The sequence below is a fragment of the Volvox carteri genome, assembly GCF_000143455.1.
Source record: "Volvox carteri f. nagariensis unplaced genomic scaffold VOLCAscaffold_37, whole genome shotgun sequence".
Classification (NCBI taxonomy): domain Eukaryota; kingdom Viridiplantae; phylum Chlorophyta; class Chlorophyceae; order Chlamydomonadales; family Volvocaceae; genus Volvox; species Volvox carteri.
The window spans coordinates 815752-833156 of NW_003307580.1; the positions used below are offsets into that span (position 1 = coordinate 815752).

Below are 17405 nucleotides of genomic sequence, written 5' to 3' on the forward strand. Positions count from 1 at the left end.
GAATGCAAGGAAATACTAACGAGGTAAGACCATAAAACCCATAATATACAACCCTTTATACTTTTTGTTGAAATTAATAAAGATGCAGAGTACCCTTACCTTGCGCAAGGAAACCTCCTGTCGGAGACATAATGCGAGGGAGTTAGTTCCCGAGGCCTACAGGCGAGTGGTCGTCGGTCCGCCTATCCTTGGTGGAAGCACCAAGGACAGTGAGATCCGCTGTAACTATAAGGTGGGCTGGAACTTTGGCGGAGTTCCCCTGCGTCGTCGGCGGCAAGGGCTGGGGAAAAGGTTTGTGGAACTTTGCCTCTCACCAAAGCTTTCATATTTGTGTGCCACGTAAGAAGTTGTTCGGGAGGGCTGCAGATTGGTCAGGTATATGCAGCGTGGCCGGAAAGAAGGAGACTGTTAATCCTGATGGTAAAACGGAAAGCGTCCGCCTAACGGTGCATTTGATTTTCCTGCACCGAATAATCGAAAACCGAACTATTCAAGAAAGGTTGATCCCGTCTCATTTTATACGGGTGGATTGCATGTGTGTCTATGTCGAGACCTTAAACTCTGCTTTGCGTCGGCGCTGACGCAGCCCCCACGGGCCAACGAGCCACACAGGCAAACCCGGCATGAGATTGACGTGTCCGGTGTTTGTTTACCTGTTGTAAGCATAAACAAAAACAATAGTAAGCAAAAAACGTAAGTCTGAGCTGAGCCCACCAACGCTGCTTACGATGTAGTACTGTACTTGCCGAGCGCGCTGCTGTAACGCGATGCCCTCGGGACGCCTGCAACGCGACGCCCCCAGGACATACACCGTGAGGACGCCCCTGTACAGCACGTAACGGAATCCGTTGAGCGCCTGGTTGTCGACCCCGTCATCCGTGCTGCTCCTTGGGACGCGGAGCGGCTCCGAAGTCAAGAGCAAAAGCCCCAGGTGTGGGGGCTGTGAGTCTAGTAATTCCCAACCGAACCACCCGCGACAAGGACAAACCCCCCGCGCCACGGCCTCAAGCGGAATTCAAATCCCTGGCCCGGGTTAACACCGCCGGTGGCAGGGAGGGGCTGGCAGTTCAGTGAGGTGGATGAGGAGACGGGGTTGGGGTGAATGCGGATAACAATGCCATTATGGGCGTTTGAACGAAAAGCGCTGGATCCGCGCATGACCCAAATGCATAGATAGATCAACCAAGCTCTATATTGGAGAGTTCCGGGGGAGTCTTCGAACAGGTCAGCAAGGGAGGGAGGTGCCCCTCACACCTGACAAGCTCAACACATTCCCAACACATCCACAGCACGATGACTCCCTCCCCCTGCCCTTGCACGCCTCGGACGTGTCCCAGTCTAACGGTGTCCCTTCGTCATCCCTTTTTGCTCCTCCCTACCTCCACCCTCGTGCCCAAGTCTGCGGTTTTCCCTCCCCTCTTCGTCCCCTGCATCCCTGAGTATGATTTCCCTCCTCATATCCCATATGCATATTTCCCCCCGGGGCTTCAGGCATGCCTGCTACTGATCAGCGAAAGTGACGTGTCTCGCTCCGTGTTGGCGGCTGCCAGTCTACGAGTGATGTTACAGGATGCGGGGCTGGAGGGGCAAGTGGAGCTGGCCACGTGTGTGAGTACAACGTAGTACGGCAAATCCAGTTAGGGAGAGGTGAAAGTGTGCCAGTTGTGACTGTGCACTGGGCGCTGGGCGGTGGTGCGGCGGAGGACTCGGAGAACCATTGAGACCTGCGTTGCTGTTGCAACTGACAGTGCTGAAAGAGTAGAGCTGAGGTATCGGCTGGGTTGGCCACAGTAGACACCGTGGAGAGCATGCTATTGCTGCTATGAAGGCTTCTTACAAAATGTCACAGCTTCTCTGCTTTTGCTGCTAAAACGCGGCACATCTGTTCACCCTTTCAGGGTACACGTCCCTACAACCTGGGTGAGGGGCCGGAGCCAGCAGTGGTTGCCGCGGCCGAGGCAATGGGGTTGGAGCTGCCGGCACAGCACGCCGCGCGGCTGTTTGACCCGGCGAACGACATTGTGTCGTACGATTTACTACTCGTCATGGACAAGTTCACGGCGGGCGATGTGATGCGCGAGGTGAGTAGGTGGGCGAGTGCGTGAGTGTATGTGTGTAGTAGTGTAGTAGTAGTAGTAGTAGTAGCGGCGCTGATGGCAGAGGGGGTGGTTTCGCGGCTCTGTCAGGGAGTGCTGCTGTCAGCTGCCCCTGACGCCGCACTGACGCCGTGTTGGTGCAGGTGTGTGTTTACTTGTGATGATATGAGCACCAGGCGGTGCAACGTGAGTCTATTTATGCGTGTTTTTTATTTATGCCTGGAGTTCAGTCAACTAGCCATCCAAATCGCTGCTTTATTCATTGCAAAGCCAGATCACCACTCCATATGCACTGGCCGTGCCGCCCCATTGGTAGTGATTGTTCTCTGAAGCCTCGTGAAGTACAACCTCTACAACCTCTAGACTTTGATTTCATGTGCACATCTGGAGGCAGTGTCCCTTTTGCGAAGTGAGTCTTGTCGCGCCTTGTTTCCCGCGACACCTCCTGTATGCAGGGATGCATCAACTGCGACTTGCGACCATCGCTTGTGCGGTCAACAACTAAAAATAGTCACGTACATTCAGGTGTAACAACTAGTCATGTTTCCTCAACCATTGCCTCAACCACAACCTGACCAACCACCCCTCTCCGCCGTACACCAATCCCCAGGTGTCCTCTTTTGAACTCATCAACCGCACAGCCCAGTTCTCGTACAAGGTACGACGGCTGGGGGAGTTCCTGCCGGCTCCAGAGGCTCAGGAGCCCCCAGCAGTCATGCAGTACAGCACCGCGGGTGACGAGATGGATATCGAGGATCCATTGTACGGCAACGTTGGCGGGGAGGAAGAAGAGGTGAGAGAAGGGAGAGAGGGTGTATGCTATGTGCTGTGGCTTGCTCGCGGCAGCATGGGCTTACATGCTGCTGCGGGCGACCAGACGATATTTGTTGTTTCGCTGCTTCGTCCAAAGCCCATCATAAGCCTAGCCAAATGTCCTCCTGTCTTTTACATAACTTGCATACCCATCTTTCAAATCATTGGAGCCGCGGTCATCAACTGCCATGAACCTGTATTATTGGTGCTGCAAACTGCCCGTCAACTGCCAACCGCCAACTGCCGGGCGCGAGGAGCAGCAAGCTGTCATGCGGACAGCACGGAAGATTTGGAAGTCTTGTCGTGGCCTCGTGGGCCTTTTGCTGGAGCTGGGGGCGGTGGAGGCGTCAGAGGTTCGCGAGGTCGCGGGCATGGTAATACGACGGGTGGTCGGGGGAAGTGCAGTATATATATTCATAATACAGTAGTTGGGTGCACTGTCCTGCTGTGCTGTGCTGTTTCCTGGCGTCCTTTGCTATGCTGCGCTGCACCGGCCGTGCTATTATCACAACCTTAATTTCACATGCAAAAATAGCCATGTGGATGACTGTGATGGTGACCATGCAAGACAAAAGCTAATAATCCTTGTCTCTTATTTTGTCCTGGCTGCTCACTTATTCTTTACTTACTCGCTGACGGGCAATGTTGCTTGCAGGTTGCAGGGGAGCGGGAGCAGTCCCCGTGCAGGCCGCCTCTCGGTCCGGCTCTGCGGTCCCGGGTGCGCACGATGTCCCCCACATCCTGGCTGACACCCCCCATGCTCTCCCCCAGAGTGGATCAGAACAGCCTGCCGGCGTTCTGAAGGAGGGTTGGCTTGAGAGGGGAGTGAGCTCCTCGACGGCGCATGGAATGCGCGGCTTGCCTTTGCGTTTCTTTTGATGGGCTCTGCGGAAGGAAGGCAGCTGTGCAAAGTTCTTTTCGCACCTCCATTCTTTTCGCGTTCGGCCATGGGCCACTTGGCAGGGTATCGGGGGGGGGGGGAAGGCAGGAGATGTCGTAGAAATTCCTGGTAAAGGTGTATGTCGGGTCCCCGTGGACAATTTGGGCTGGTTGCGTGCCTAGAACGTAACTAGGAGGACATACGAGAGCGGCTGAGTTTGGCCGGACCGTTCAGATCCTTTATTGTCCAGTCTGATGGATTTTCGTAAAGGGGGCTGCATTGCCGAACGGGCGGTAGCAGAGCGCGAAATGGGCGGCACAAGCAAAAAAGTACCAGACTCGTACGAAGCGTGCAACCACTCTTGACTGCCTTGTGCCGCTCCAATGAATCGTGTAAATCTACCGCGTATCCGTGAAAATAGATTGTAGAACACGTCGAGAAGTCGTCTTACAAATCTTGATCAGCTTGGATGGTTGCATAGCAGTCACACAGTCAGCCAGCTTCCTAAGGAGCCTTACAGCAGCTGTCAAAACATTTGAGTTTTCAAATGCGAGAGATATTTGTAGCTTTGAATGGCTATGCGTAGGTAGTAGCTGTCTCAACTGCATTGGGCACGTCACATATGAGGAACCGACTCGCGTCGGGGCTGCTTCGCGCCCGGCCTAGTCGCTGCTGTGCGGCCAATACTATAGTTTGCTCAATGACAAATCATCCAAATGGAGCCATTCGTCGATCAAGACGCGTGGTATGTCTCTGCATGGATGCCGCAACGCACAACCGTCTGGGCCGCACGCTTCGTTTGCATCACAAGCCCAGCTTTTTTTACCGCTCACATCCCCGCACATGTATATTCAGAGTTAATTTCTTGATGGGTGTCCTACCTTGCTGCTTGCTGCTCATGCAAGCATCAATCCGACGGATGCTCACTTTCTCGCTTTTGTAGTTCTTCCTGCCGTCAACCCAGGATGATGATGGCTTAACCCAAATGCCGTTCTTGACTACCTCCAGGCTGTTATCGGTGCCGGAGCTGCGGGCCTGGCAGCCGCCCGCGAGCTGCGCGACGAAGGCCATGACGTGACTGTTCTGGAGCAGTCGCCGTACGTGGGCGGCGTGTGGCGCTATGACCCCCGTACGGAAACTGGGGACCTCCTGGGTGCCAATCCAGACCGGTCGCGTGTCCACAGTAGCATGTATGAGAAGCTTCGTACCAACTTACCGCGCGAGCTGATGTCCTTTGTGGACTTCCCCTTCGATGCGGCGTTCCTAGGGCCCCGCTACTCATCCGACCCACGGCGCTTCTGTGGACATGCAGAGGTGAGGGTCAATGTGCTCATCAGGGCCTTACGGCGCTCGTGGTCATGACGTAAGGAGGCGTGGACCTGCAAGTTCCCCTGCCATAACCAACGTGGGATTCGCGCTGCCTGTGAGGTTCTTATCACGTGCGATAACCCCCAGGTCCTAGGCTACCTGGATGCCTTTGCGGACTACTTTGAGCTGCGGGCCCTTGTGCGGACGCGCACACGGGTGCTCAGCGTACAGCTTGCAGAGGAGGCGGCCGCCGAGGGGGCCGCCGCAGCAGCTGCTGCAGCAGGCCCGGAAGATCGCTGCCAGCATTTGAAGCAGCAGCAGCAGGAAGCCGCGGGGAAAGCAGCGACGGAACCGTTATCTCCGCGGTTTGGCTTTGTGGTGACTTCGGAGTGGCTGGGCCCCGATGGTGGGAGCAACATCGCCGAGCATGCGGCGGCAGCAACAGCTTCACCATCCCGGGACCGGAGCCAGGGGCATGGGGACGGACAGGAGGCTGTTTCCAACGACCGTGATGGCGGGGAAAAGCCCCAGGCAGCTCGGCTCCGAAACCAACAGCAGCAGGAGCTGTACGACGCGGTGGTTGTATGTAACGGGCACTACAGCGAGCCGCGCCTCCCTCAAGTGCGCGGCATGTACGGCAGTGGCGGCAGTTCTCCCTGTGACCGGGGCTTCCCAGGAGAGCAGCTACACAGCCACAACTATCGGTCCGCTGAGAAGCTGCGGGGAAAGGTAGTGCGCGTTGTGCGTTTTCGCAATGCAGCAAAAGTGGGGCCTGATGGGGACCTTGACGAGGCCAGAATGTGAGCGTCACCAGAGCGAACGCTACTCAATAGCCGGAGCAACAGGTTTTATCCGGTCAATGTCATGAAAATTGGATCCATATATCATTACCGCGTCCAATGGCATGATGGACCAGTTGCTGGCAGCCAACACCAGCAGTGGCAGCCCGGCTGGGTGAAAAGCCCCGCCAGCAGCAGCCTAGTTCACAGGCGGAGGCGACAGCAGCAGTAAACCGACCAATGGCAGTAGCGGCAGCCGCCGCCGCCGCCGCCGCAGCGGCAGCAGCGGCCTTGGAGAGCTCACGAGATATGGCATCAGCCAGCGACATGTACCCGTTCCCGTCCGCGGCGCAACTTGCCGTTGCAGGCTGTCAATAAGACGCCACTTACCTTATTGCTAACAAGGGCGATGCATCACACGACGGCATCACAGTTTCATTTTACACCGTCGCCACTCGATCCCATTTCCACATCCAGTGCGCAGTGTCCATGTTGGCCCAACCCAACGCTGCCGTGTTAGCTCGCCTTCATCTTTTCCATCTTTTCCATGTGACATTAACCCGCGTTCGCGCTCTCGTTTCCTCGACCCCCGTGTCGAAGGTGGTGTTGGTGGTGGGTGCATCCAACTCTGGGGAGGACATCAGTCGGGAGCTCAGTGCTGGAGGGGCTGCCCGGGTGCTGCTTTCCGCCTGGTCCTGGAAGAACGAGGCCTGGGCCGCTGACACCGCTCCGTATGGACCGGGGTCTAACATCTACCGGTGAGGATGCTGAACGCCCGAATACAGCATTCGGACAGCAGCAGGTGCAGCAGCAACAGCAGCATAGGATGTCCACAGCAGTCACAGGATCAGCCGAGGTGGCAGCTGTAGCAGCACGGCTGTAGAACCAGCCGCGTAACGGCGTTTTGACCCATGCGCAGTGATGCGCAATGCAAGGATGTCTCTGCTGACGGCCCCTTGGGGCCCATGTGTTCAGCGGCCTGATTATCCTAATGCTGCGCTCGTGCCGCAGGTTCCCAATGGTTTCGGAGTTGCACGCGGACGGGTCCGCCACGTTCACGGATGGTCGCCGGGAGGGGCCCATCGACGCTGTCATCTACTGCACAGGCTACAGGTGCGTTGCTCACGAGGCGTCCGCGGAATAGTGTGGTCCTTTCTGTAATCAACCGCCTGACTGTTAAGGGTCCGCTCAAGACATATTTCGTACCCTGCCGGGTGTGTTTCTTATCAGCCGGTAACCCCACTTCTCCCTGTCCTAGGTACTCTTTCCCCTTCCTGCGCGGCTCTGCTGCCGCGGCTGCCCGTGTGGAGGATAATTGCGTGGGACCCCTGTGGCTGCACATGTTGCCCCCTGGGCCCCTGGCGCCCGGACTGTCGTTCATAGGTCTACCCTGGAAGGTGGTGCCCTTTCCGCAATTCCAGATGCAAAGCAAGCTGATAGCCAGGTGGGTAGAGAGGGCTGCCGCGTGGCAACACGCAGCCGGACTGGATTGTGTGGCTTGCTGGTTGGGAAGAAGAGGAAAGAGGCGCTCTGAGGGGGGCAGGAAGCCCATCTTCGCGACTATGGCACTCGGACGATGGCACGACTATGACACTATGGCCCGGTGATAACCCTATAGCTTAGGTTTATGGTTGCTTAGGTGCTGGGGGGCTTCGGCAGCTAAGGGGTGATGGGACATTTGGCCCAGGGAGTTGTGTGTGAACTGGCAATCTGGCTCATTGATGGGGAGAGAGAGAGAGAGAGAGAGAGAGATTGTATCAGGGTTTCGGTCACGCAGCCAGCCAGCCGCGTGTGCCGGACGGGCCCATGACGTATCGGGAAGTGATGACAGCGTGCCCGGGCGTCCACTGGCGCCGTTGCTAGTCTACCGCCTGTCAGCTGCTGCAACTGGTCTGGCGCAGATTGCTGTCGGGCCGCGTGCCGCTTCCGAGCCATGACCAGATGGAGGCCGACATCGCCGTTCATTTCGAGGCTATGCGGGCTCAGCAGCTGCCTAAACGGTATGAGCGGGCGTGGTTATGGGAACGCTGGGCATGCCTATGACGACCAGGCACTGGAGTTGGTTGGATTTATTTAGGAGGAACTCTGCGGAAACTGAACGTTGGAGTGCACGATAAGCCGACACACACAAGGTCGGCAAGCTGCCCGAAAGGGACATTCGTGATTTCTTTTGCAAAATAACCTGCGGGTTGCATTTTGAACGCAGCCAGGGTTCTTTCCTCCTGCCTGCCTTGCGTTTCCTGTCAAACAGGTATACGCACATGCAGGGCCAGCAACAGTTCAAGTACAACGACCTGCTGGCCAGGTGCTGTGGCCCAGACGTTGAGCCCCTTCCATGGTGGCGGGCTGAGCTTAACCGGATAGTAGGTATGCAGCGGCGGGAGAGGCCTGATGACTACCGGGATGCTGAACTTGCGGATGCCGGCAGCGAGGCGGCCGCTGCTCTATCCGCTGCTTATGCCGATTTTGCAGTCCAGGTTGGGCGGCTTACCGGCCTTCACGGGGCCAGTTTGAGTGCCAGCGCAGCAGCATTGGAAGTCAAACAAGCTGGCACGGGTGCGCTGCTCAGGCCTTCAGGTACATTCCAAAGTTCGCTGTAACGCACAAACAGGGGAAGCAGCTGTGCCGGTTACCACTACTTGTTTGGCTTTCGACTGCTTCCTGCGAAAAGAGTGGGATACGTCTTACAGGCCTGAAGGAATGAAAGGTTAACACTGCTATAATGGATATGTTTTTGGACATCCATTTCGTCCTACATGCACACGATTGGCTCAGAGGAGACGAGGCCTTATTCTGCCCTGCTTGGACTGCATATGGCATGTTTACGCCAAGACTACTCTGGTACATCTTACATTAGCATTATCTGCTTATGCGTAAACGTTGATGGGGGGTTTCGGCTTGGCATAAAGGGATTTCGGGCTGTACATTCCTCCGTACTCGGTAATCTTGGCATCCACGTTTCGCCTGTGCGTCATAAGCAATTAGAATACAAGGTTGTGAATTTTATCATCTCGTCTTCAGGTATGCTTGATTTCATGAAAGGTTCGTTCACAGCTGCTTTCAACAACGCGGGCTACTCCTGGATTCCTGTCCTTGGTGCTTGAACTCTGGTGAACCAGCTCACGGGAGAAAGCTTGAGGCATCCTGATTGTCGGCCCGTCTGAAGGAGACTTCGCGAGGTCGGGCCGTGAAGCGCTTCAGGTGCGCAACGCTTCGGTAACGAGGCGTTGTTGGTTGTAGAGGAGAACATAGTGCTCTCGGGCTATTTTTATGCTACGTTTCTGGCACCGGGCGCCATGCGTCGATCCGCGTCCTCAAGAGGGGAGGATAACCGGGAAGTTGTATATACCACGCTGATGTTGGGTTGAAATGAACTTGAGAAGCGCTTATTTGGGAAAGTTTTGGCTGAGATGTACTCGGGCTTCTGCCTGTACCTGAATCCCTGCAGGCACTGTAGTTGCCTGGCGCGAAGAGTGTAGGCGCGCTGGGGCCGCATTATGCGGCAGATGGCCGCTGCCTCAAGCGTTAAAGAGCAGCGCGCAGCTGTGGACACCGCACTTAACCTTCAGGTGGGTCCGCCGCCCCGACTCGGGAGTCTTCGAAAAAGCAAAGGCTCGTGCATATCACTTTCATGTGTAGCTCGACCCCTAACAAATGACCTCTTTGTCGTTGCAGTTGTGGAGGGCGACGGGGTTAGCTCCCAAAGCATTGCAGTGTCCTCGCCACGTCTTCTCTTCTGAGCCGGACTATGAACCCTCATCGTCTGGCCATACAGTAGATGCGTTTCTATTTCGAGTACCTCAACTGCCGCAGTCGGCGCAGTGCTTCTACAACGGGCCGGTCGACACTCTTCCAACGTATGGGGACCAGGGCTTGCGCTTGTCGCGGCGTCCTTCTCGAGCATTAGCACTTCCACCTCCTCCTCCTGCCTTAACATATTCTGGGAAGCAGCCGCGCGGAAAACCTTCCATTGCAGCCAAAGGTGGATATGGTGCGACGACATCTGCGGCAGCAGCGTCCTCGTGGTGTGAACCCCCCGATCATGATGATAATGATACGTTGAGCACGCTCCTGTCCCAATGCCAGCGGCGCCAGCGGACGTTGAGGTCACGGCGACCGCGGCATGAGCTGGCGCTTATATGGTCCGACAAGCCGACTGTTGTGTCGCTGTTAAAACCTGGACAGCCGACGGGAAAGGGGTTGAAAGCATCTTCGTTGTCGCTCCGACAGGGCAGTCAGCAGCACTTGCAGCCGCACGGTTTGGATGGTGTGAATGCGGCCGGGTCGTCGGGCGGCTCAGTGTCGTCCGGGACCACCAGCTTCGGTGCGGTGGCGCTGGATGGGAAGGGGCAACCGTTGAGTCCTAGCTCGCCGCTTTCCGAGTGGCGCGGGTAGAGACTGGCCGCAGGAGCAGTGCAGGTGTATCGCTTGAATCTGTCGAGAGCTGTACTCAAGTAGGATTGTTTTATATACTGAACTGCTGGAATTGTGGATGTACATCTCTTTAAATGCATGCGCGCATCATGTCTTGTAATGCTGAAGTTGGATCATGCTACCATGCACACATACGCCATGGCATGAGCATGGACCTAGCTGAAGACGCAAAGGTTTTTGAATCCTGCCATTAATGGTCTCTGGGCATGATTTGTTGTGGGGACGTTTTCGGACTGGCGCATAGGAGCGCGTCGATTTTGCGTATAGGGTGAGGACTGTCCTCTTATGAGCCCCAGTGGGGGTGGCGCCATTACATGATCCGAACACACAGTGTAACAATAGCTGGCTAATTCCTGTGTGTTTTACGAATTGAGTAATTTTACTCAAACGTTACAAAATAATTAATCCTTTTAACGCTCATGGTTGCAATGATATGGAACCGACCTAAAGTGTGGACTCCTAATAATCTACTCTGCCCGATACTTTCAACTACTTAGCACGTAAAGCCTAACCATATGGACACAACCGCCAGAAATGATACACTGTGCCCACATGGGTCTGGAAAGGTTGCGTGTCGTCCCACGGCGGCGCCGGTCGGGGGCCTTGCTGCCATCCTGCAGGGCGCCGTCGCCATCGACCCAGCATAGTCGCGGCACACGACGACCCTGATCCCTCATTCGCTACGCGACCGTCTGAGCTCGCGCTGCCTTCAAGACCCTCGGGTCCACTGCACGCAACGTCTTGGCTGTCTGCTTCGTTGCGAATGTACGGTCCGCCTGGCTCATCGCCGTCCTCCTCGGTAATTGTTGCGAGCGCGACAATTGTGCCGTTGCGGCTCCCGTCGTCGGACATGAAGTCCTGCATGTGCACCAAGACACAAGCATGTAAGGCCAGGCAGGTGGCAGGGGGGTACAACCCATCCAAACCAACTAGCAAGCCGCTGCGCAACTCTTTACACAGCCTTCGCACTACGGATGGAACGTATCAGTTGTGTTATGGTGACTCCTACGGACTTCATAGCAAGACGACATACTCCTTCGGCTCCTGTGTGCCAAGTGCGTGTACAGCCTTGCTGGGTCAGCAGACTAATAATTCCCGACAAATACCAATGACATTACACTTCACAATCCACCGCAATGCTGAGTCCTTTCTCTCGTGTAACCCACCTCACAAGCCCCAACCGTGTCTGCCGGGGTGTTCGTTTAGGTGTAGCGGAGGACTTCGGGTGCGCTGTTCAGCAACCCTCCGCCTGGCTGCCACCTACATACTGACACCGTACACCTTGACCTAACGTACACCCTGCACTAGGTAATGGCGCTTCCGTAACGCAGCCCCATAAAACCGGATACGGCTTGGGACCCTATAATCCCTCCTCCTTTGTCACAGCTGACCGCATGGCACTCGGGTGGCGGTTACCTCGGCAACCTTCCCCCACCTGCAAATGTTGTTGCAGCGCCTGAAGTCGGTCCAACAGCTCCGAAAGAGCAGCCTGGTGAGCGTCGTACTGCACGGCATCCTCGCATGTGCCTGCAGCCGTCGCTGGTCCTCCGGCACCCCTGCTATCGCTATTGTACAGCCCTGATGCCGCCAGGGCCTGTCGGAGAGGGGCGTACGGCAGAGTTGAGAGTCAAATACGTGACGGCATGCAATTCAGTAACAATGCAGAAGATGGCGAGGGGGAAAACGTTAGACAGCATTCGGGTTCCGTTGCTCCTGCGTACAGCACCATAGCCAGCATGGCCCGTATAAAAGGCGGGAGGCCGTTCAAAGCACGGATGCCCTAAACCGGCATCCACGTAATGCTAAAGGATTTCCACAAACCCCATCCGTCCAAGGCCCGCATCCCTCCAATCCTATCCGCTGCAACACGGCGGACAACCCCCCTTTCTTACCTTGAGCCCCTGCACGGCCCCCTCTGTCAGCGGCGGCTGCCGGCGGGGGAAAAGCCGTCGGAAACGGTCGCTTTCACAGATCGCCTGCCAGCTCCGCGGCAGCCGTGAGGACGCAGCATGTGGCCATCGCACCAGCAGAGTTGCTACGTTGCTGGTGAACTGGTCACCAGCGAGGACGGGGAGGGCCTTGCGCCGCTCGCCTTTCCTCGGCTGCAGGATAAAGAGAGGAATCCACGCGTATTGCAACACATGTGCAGCGGGTTATTGTAACGGATGGCTCCACACATGAGCGGTACGTTAACCGGCACATGGCCGTTGGCGAACACCGATAAGAAATGGTTATGTGCAATCAGTTATGTACAAGGAAACGGCATTACCACATCTGGGTCAGCCACCATATCTCAGGCTTGCTACGAGATTACGAAGCAAGCAAGCACTTTAATGCGTTATTGGGGTTTGCAAAAGTTGGTGGTATGCAGTTGCGTAAGAAAGTCATGATTGTCACACCTGAGCTGTCCGGATGGGTCCGCGGTAAGCAGCTGGAGTTGCGTCGGAGCAAAGCGCGCCCGAGGCAGTGAGTTGCCCTCTCCCGGATGAATGCTTACGCGGATCCGCAAGCAAGCCTTTGCAACATTGATCCTCACAGGCGTCTTCACTGCGAGTCTCCGGGTCAGTTGCGTCTGCTCGGAAGCCGCGTATGAACGAGCATGTCGGCAACAGTCTTGAAGCCTCCGCGATACTACTTGAGCCTCCCTTGATCCTTTGAATCATAGAAACAGCCATGCCAGCGACTAGATTTGCTGATTACACGGCTGTCAGGAACCGTCGCGACTCAGCCACAGCAAGTGCGTTTGCGAAATCTCCATTGAGCATAAATTCAAGATTTGTAACGGATGTCAGAGGCTATTAGGCAGGAAGGTGCTGCGTTTTATCAGCTAGGAGTGCGGCAGCAATGCAGGCCTGAAATTGTTGGAACTATGGCGGAACCTCTATACTGTATTCCTGCCTTGCGAGCAATATATGGTGTTGTGCGTAAAGTTTATAAACTTTGTCCAAAATTCTGCAGCAAATGCTAATCGACCTGATACTGCCGTACAACCCTGGTCGGTTCGTTTCTGCAGCCTGACCATCCGCTGTCGTTATTCCCCTGCAGCTCCCCCTCGGTTACGAGGTATAGCTACAACGTTCTAAGAGCCTATCTAGTACTACAGGCCTACTCTACGTCCCCTCTTGCTTTTTAAATTGGACAGCCGAACTGCAGGAGAGCGGACCGCAGCGCCCGTTTCGCACTCCCTTAAAGGTTGGATCGGCACATGGTTTATGTATCTGAACTACGTGCTCGCTGTTTTGGACACGCATGCTCGAATTGTTTCTACGATGCCTACCGTGAGTGAATGGGTCTCACCACCCGGTTCCGTGGGCTGTGTGGAGCGGTGCGGTGCGCTGTTTGTGGCGGCTTACGTTTTTCATCTAAATTGCAAACTAGCAAAGTTTTTCAATGCATATGCTGTTAGCGATGAAGGAAGCAGTTGTACACGTGGTTCGTCCGGAGAGCGCCAAGTCGCTGAAAGGCTGCGGGGATAAAACGCTGATGGACAAGTAGCCAACCTACGACAGGAGCTGGCTGGCCTGAAGACGGCCGTAGTGCTGCAATAGAAGTGATGGACCACGTGTGACGCGTCGCCGTGTGCTTTGGGGTTGAGGGGTTTGAAAGCACAGACCTTGAACGACTAGACCTCCTGTTGTAGTCAGCAACCCTGCAGCGGTAACAGGTTCCGCTTGTGTCGAAGTACCAGTCGGGACGAGATTGCTGTCGTCAGGAGCCTTTCTGTTGCAGTGACATAACCGTTAGCAATGGCATCGTTGATCATAGACGTCCCACCCACGCTGAGGTTGCATGTAGAGATTGATGCTGCAATCACCGGGCCCCAGATGTTGGCACCTCCTCTTAATACCATGATACCAAGTCTCCGGTAATTTGCAACTTTGCCTCAGTCATGCCACTGTCACCAGACATCCCAATACAAACATTGCTGGCAAACACGCACGTCTTTGCCATCACATTGCTGTCACTATAGCTGCTGATGGCCGCATTTGAGAATGAGATGGACTGGGAATTGGCGAGTGTAAGTCATGCCATGTGTCTTAATCCATCACACAAAATTTTATAAAAACTAAATCAAACAAAAGAGCCACCAAGGAAAAACACTCAGGCACACAAACATTCTCGCATACTGCACCAGCACTGCACTCGCGCAGGAAGTTAAGCCCCTCATGCAAATTGAAGGCGAAGGACTCTTCAGAGTCACCGCCACCATACGTGCCGTGTCCCTTGCTTACCAATAAGAAAACTGGACCCTCGATTATGGCCAAGCGCCGCCACCGCTCCACGAGCCAGTTGAGGGTGATGACCAGCTGCACATTTCTCTGACGGCTACTCCTGCGGTCACAGGCTCGACACGGCGTATTCCACAGCAACACCCTCTCCCATTCTGCAACCTTCATCCTGGCCCACTCACAGACCGAGGCCGAGCTCTACCCTTATAATTGCTGGGCACTGGTGCGACTCAGGTTGTTTGTGGCCTGGCCCTGGCACCCAGCGATCTAACACTAAAACAGAAATTTTAGCGCGCCGGGGCAGCGAACATCACCACCATTATCATCCTCGTCACAGCAACACGAATAAGCACAAGCCGGCCGCAAGCCAGGCAAGTCCAACCTAGAACACGGCAACGAGGCCCAATACAGCCAGGCGGTAAAGCCAGACACTCTTTTTCTGGGCAGCATGGATCGTTGGGGACGCATTGGGGAGCAGACGCAAGGGGCACCTGGCGAGGAGGACCGAGGCGCCCCTAGCGGGCCACCCACGGGCCCAGTTAGGTCTTGCAGGGCGAATTAGGCCTCTCCTGCGCCTCTCCGGTATGGAAAGTGGTATATGGCTCGACTTGGTACCTTTGGGGGCTTGTGCTGGGCTATATACACTGTTTGGGTGCTACGTTTTAATGCGGGCATCAACGATGTTTGGGTGCGGGCAGCACTGCTTGGCGTCCAATAGAAAATGTGGATTGAGTCATGGAAATTGATGGCAGGGTTTAAGCCGGGGGCCACAGATCCCTGTGTTCCACAGCCAGGGCGGATCCCTAGGCGCAACACCACGACGGTGTTTCTCGGTATTCCGTGCGTGCCAGAGCCCGTAACCCCCTGAGGCTTGCAATGTTAATTCGTGACCTGTCTCAGCTTCAGTTACATTGTTACTGGGCAGTGTTGGTTTCTTTGGTATGATGTGGTTGCATGACCTTGAGTTGGAGGACATCTGGCATTTAGGGCTTTTCGGGCGGATGTTCGTGATGTGATGAAAACACGGCATTACTTCCCTTATTCACCGCTCACTCCAGCTGTCCGCAATGTTTTACTGTTTTACCATTTTTTTCGTTGCTATTGCAATGACCTTTCTTTCTTCGTCGAGGCGAGAAGGGAACCTTTATGCCTGTTCGGGCCAGTACCACGAGTCGTGCTTTGCACATTTGCAGGCAGCGGTTTGTAACACACACGTATAGTGGTTCCCCAACACCCAGCCTAGGCAATCGGCATGCACCCCAATGCATGACACCCCAAAATCAGTCTCGGGACCATGCATCAGGCTGAAGGGGAGGGAAAACTCACTCCCCACACACTGGCCACAGCTCTCAACAAAGCGCGCCACTGGACACCCCAGCTAACACCCAAAACTATGTAGGAGGTCCATACATATACACCATGTTTCATGCTCGGTCCGGCAGCAATTGACCTATCTCGCCGAACACAAACATTCACCAGGCGCTTACGTCCACCAAGCGAAACTATCAGCCACGACGCAGCCAACCGTATGTGGGTAAAGCCCCGTGGAGGCCCTTTCCACGCCGAACCGCCAACCCATCGACTATCAATCCTGTTGGTGCGGCCTCCGGCATCGACGGCTTTTCATATGACGGAAAAGCAAGCGCGTGTACGTCTCCCTAACCTCATCCGTATGTACCTAGTGACGCCTCTATCTACTGATTGACTGGTAGACTGACTGGCCTTCTAGCTCGCACCAGCTGGCCAGGAATGTCAAGACTGGGCCCTAACTAGCCGTCTAACTGGAAAAAGCCCAATGCCTAGACTGCTTGCAAAATTAAAAAATGTGAGGAACGACCTTTCTCTCGGTTGGGCGTCTGACATCTGGCAGGAAGCAAATAGCAGCTGTCTAGCAATGGCAGCTGTCCTCTGCTGCTGAGTTATGTACCCCAACAGACGGCTTCGTCAATACAACCAGCCAGCCAACCAAACCAATCGGTGGGTTAAGCACGGCCTTATCTTCCCTGTACCTCCCTGCCGCTCACACGGCAAAAGCCTACTACCATGTCACAGCCGCACAACAAACAAACCACGCGCAAAAGTCAATACTACTCCCGCTCCTACACGTGCAAGTGCTACGTGATTGCTTGCTTGCACACTAAAACAGCTTCCTTCGGTATTCGTCTAGGATGACCTGTAATCCTCTGGGGCTTTGTGCGAGGAACTATCAAACCCTGCAAATGTACATACGCCGGCAGAGGTAAAACGCACGCCGGCACGGTCCTCCTCTCAAGGCCATCACCAAAAATACATACATACATACATACATATACAGACACGCCGGCGAGTAAAAAGAGAGGACGAAGATTTCCATGGTTGCGTCTACTATCGGAGGCAACGGGAAGCCTGGGCTTCAGGAGTCAACTGAAACGGCTAAATGTTGAGGAGGCCGCCACCATACAACAAGAACAGAGAGAAAACGGGCAAGAGTCCGAGAGCTCTTCCTAATAAAGGAGAAAAAAAAGGAATGCAACCAGACGGCTACCCTAAAACGAGCCTGTGCAGTGGCAGGCACACTCTTAACTGATATCCTGGATGTCAATTACCCACCTCCTCCAAAGGAAGCTATCATCATAGAGGTCCCATACCGAAGTCTCAAGCCTGCTCGCCTAGCATTTACCAGGCCAGCCAGCTTTTACTCCCCTACAAAGGTTGGAGGCGCTTGGGGCGAACGAACACATCACACAGAACAGGATTCAGGACTGTACAGCCAAAAGATGCATCGACACGATTCCCGACACTGGACAGTGATGTGCTAGGCCCGCGTAGGTACGTATGTATGTACGTAGGTACATGCGCAGCTCACATCACAACTTCGCACAACCCC

General features: G+C 55.1%; 2 protein-coding genes across 2 annotated transcripts; one reads left to right on the top strand and one right to left on the bottom strand.

The window, feature by feature from the left end:
* Positions 1-82: 82 nt before the first annotated feature.
* VOLCADRAFT_106057 (uncharacterized protein) lies at positions 83-10817 on the top strand (the record flags this gene model as incomplete). The annotated part of the gene is made up of 17 exons (XM_002953574.1): positions 83-232; positions 803-931; positions 1492-1608; positions 1899-2081; positions 2707-2889; positions 3080-3262; positions 3565-3627; positions 3681-3734; positions 4798-5103; positions 5245-5826; positions 6477-6634; positions 6888-6989; positions 7135-7320; positions 7778-7876; positions 8128-8432; positions 9325-9445; positions 9552-10817. The coding sequence occupies 17 exons, from the start codon at positions 83-85 to the stop codon at positions 9571-9573; spliced, it is 2943 nt and encodes a 980-aa protein (XP_002953620.1). The 3' UTR covers positions 9574-10817.
* On the bottom strand, positions 10818-12973 carry VOLCADRAFT_94442 (uncharacterized protein; the record flags this gene model as incomplete). Its single annotated transcript, XM_002953662.1, has 6 exons — positions 10818-11168; positions 11746-11904; positions 12203-12238; positions 12335-12412; positions 12710-12741; positions 12808-12973. The coding sequence occupies 6 exons, from the start codon at positions 12971-12973 to the stop codon at positions 10818-10820; spliced, it is 822 nt and encodes a 273-aa protein (XP_002953708.1).
* Between the last annotated feature and the right edge of the window lie 4432 nt (positions 12974-17405).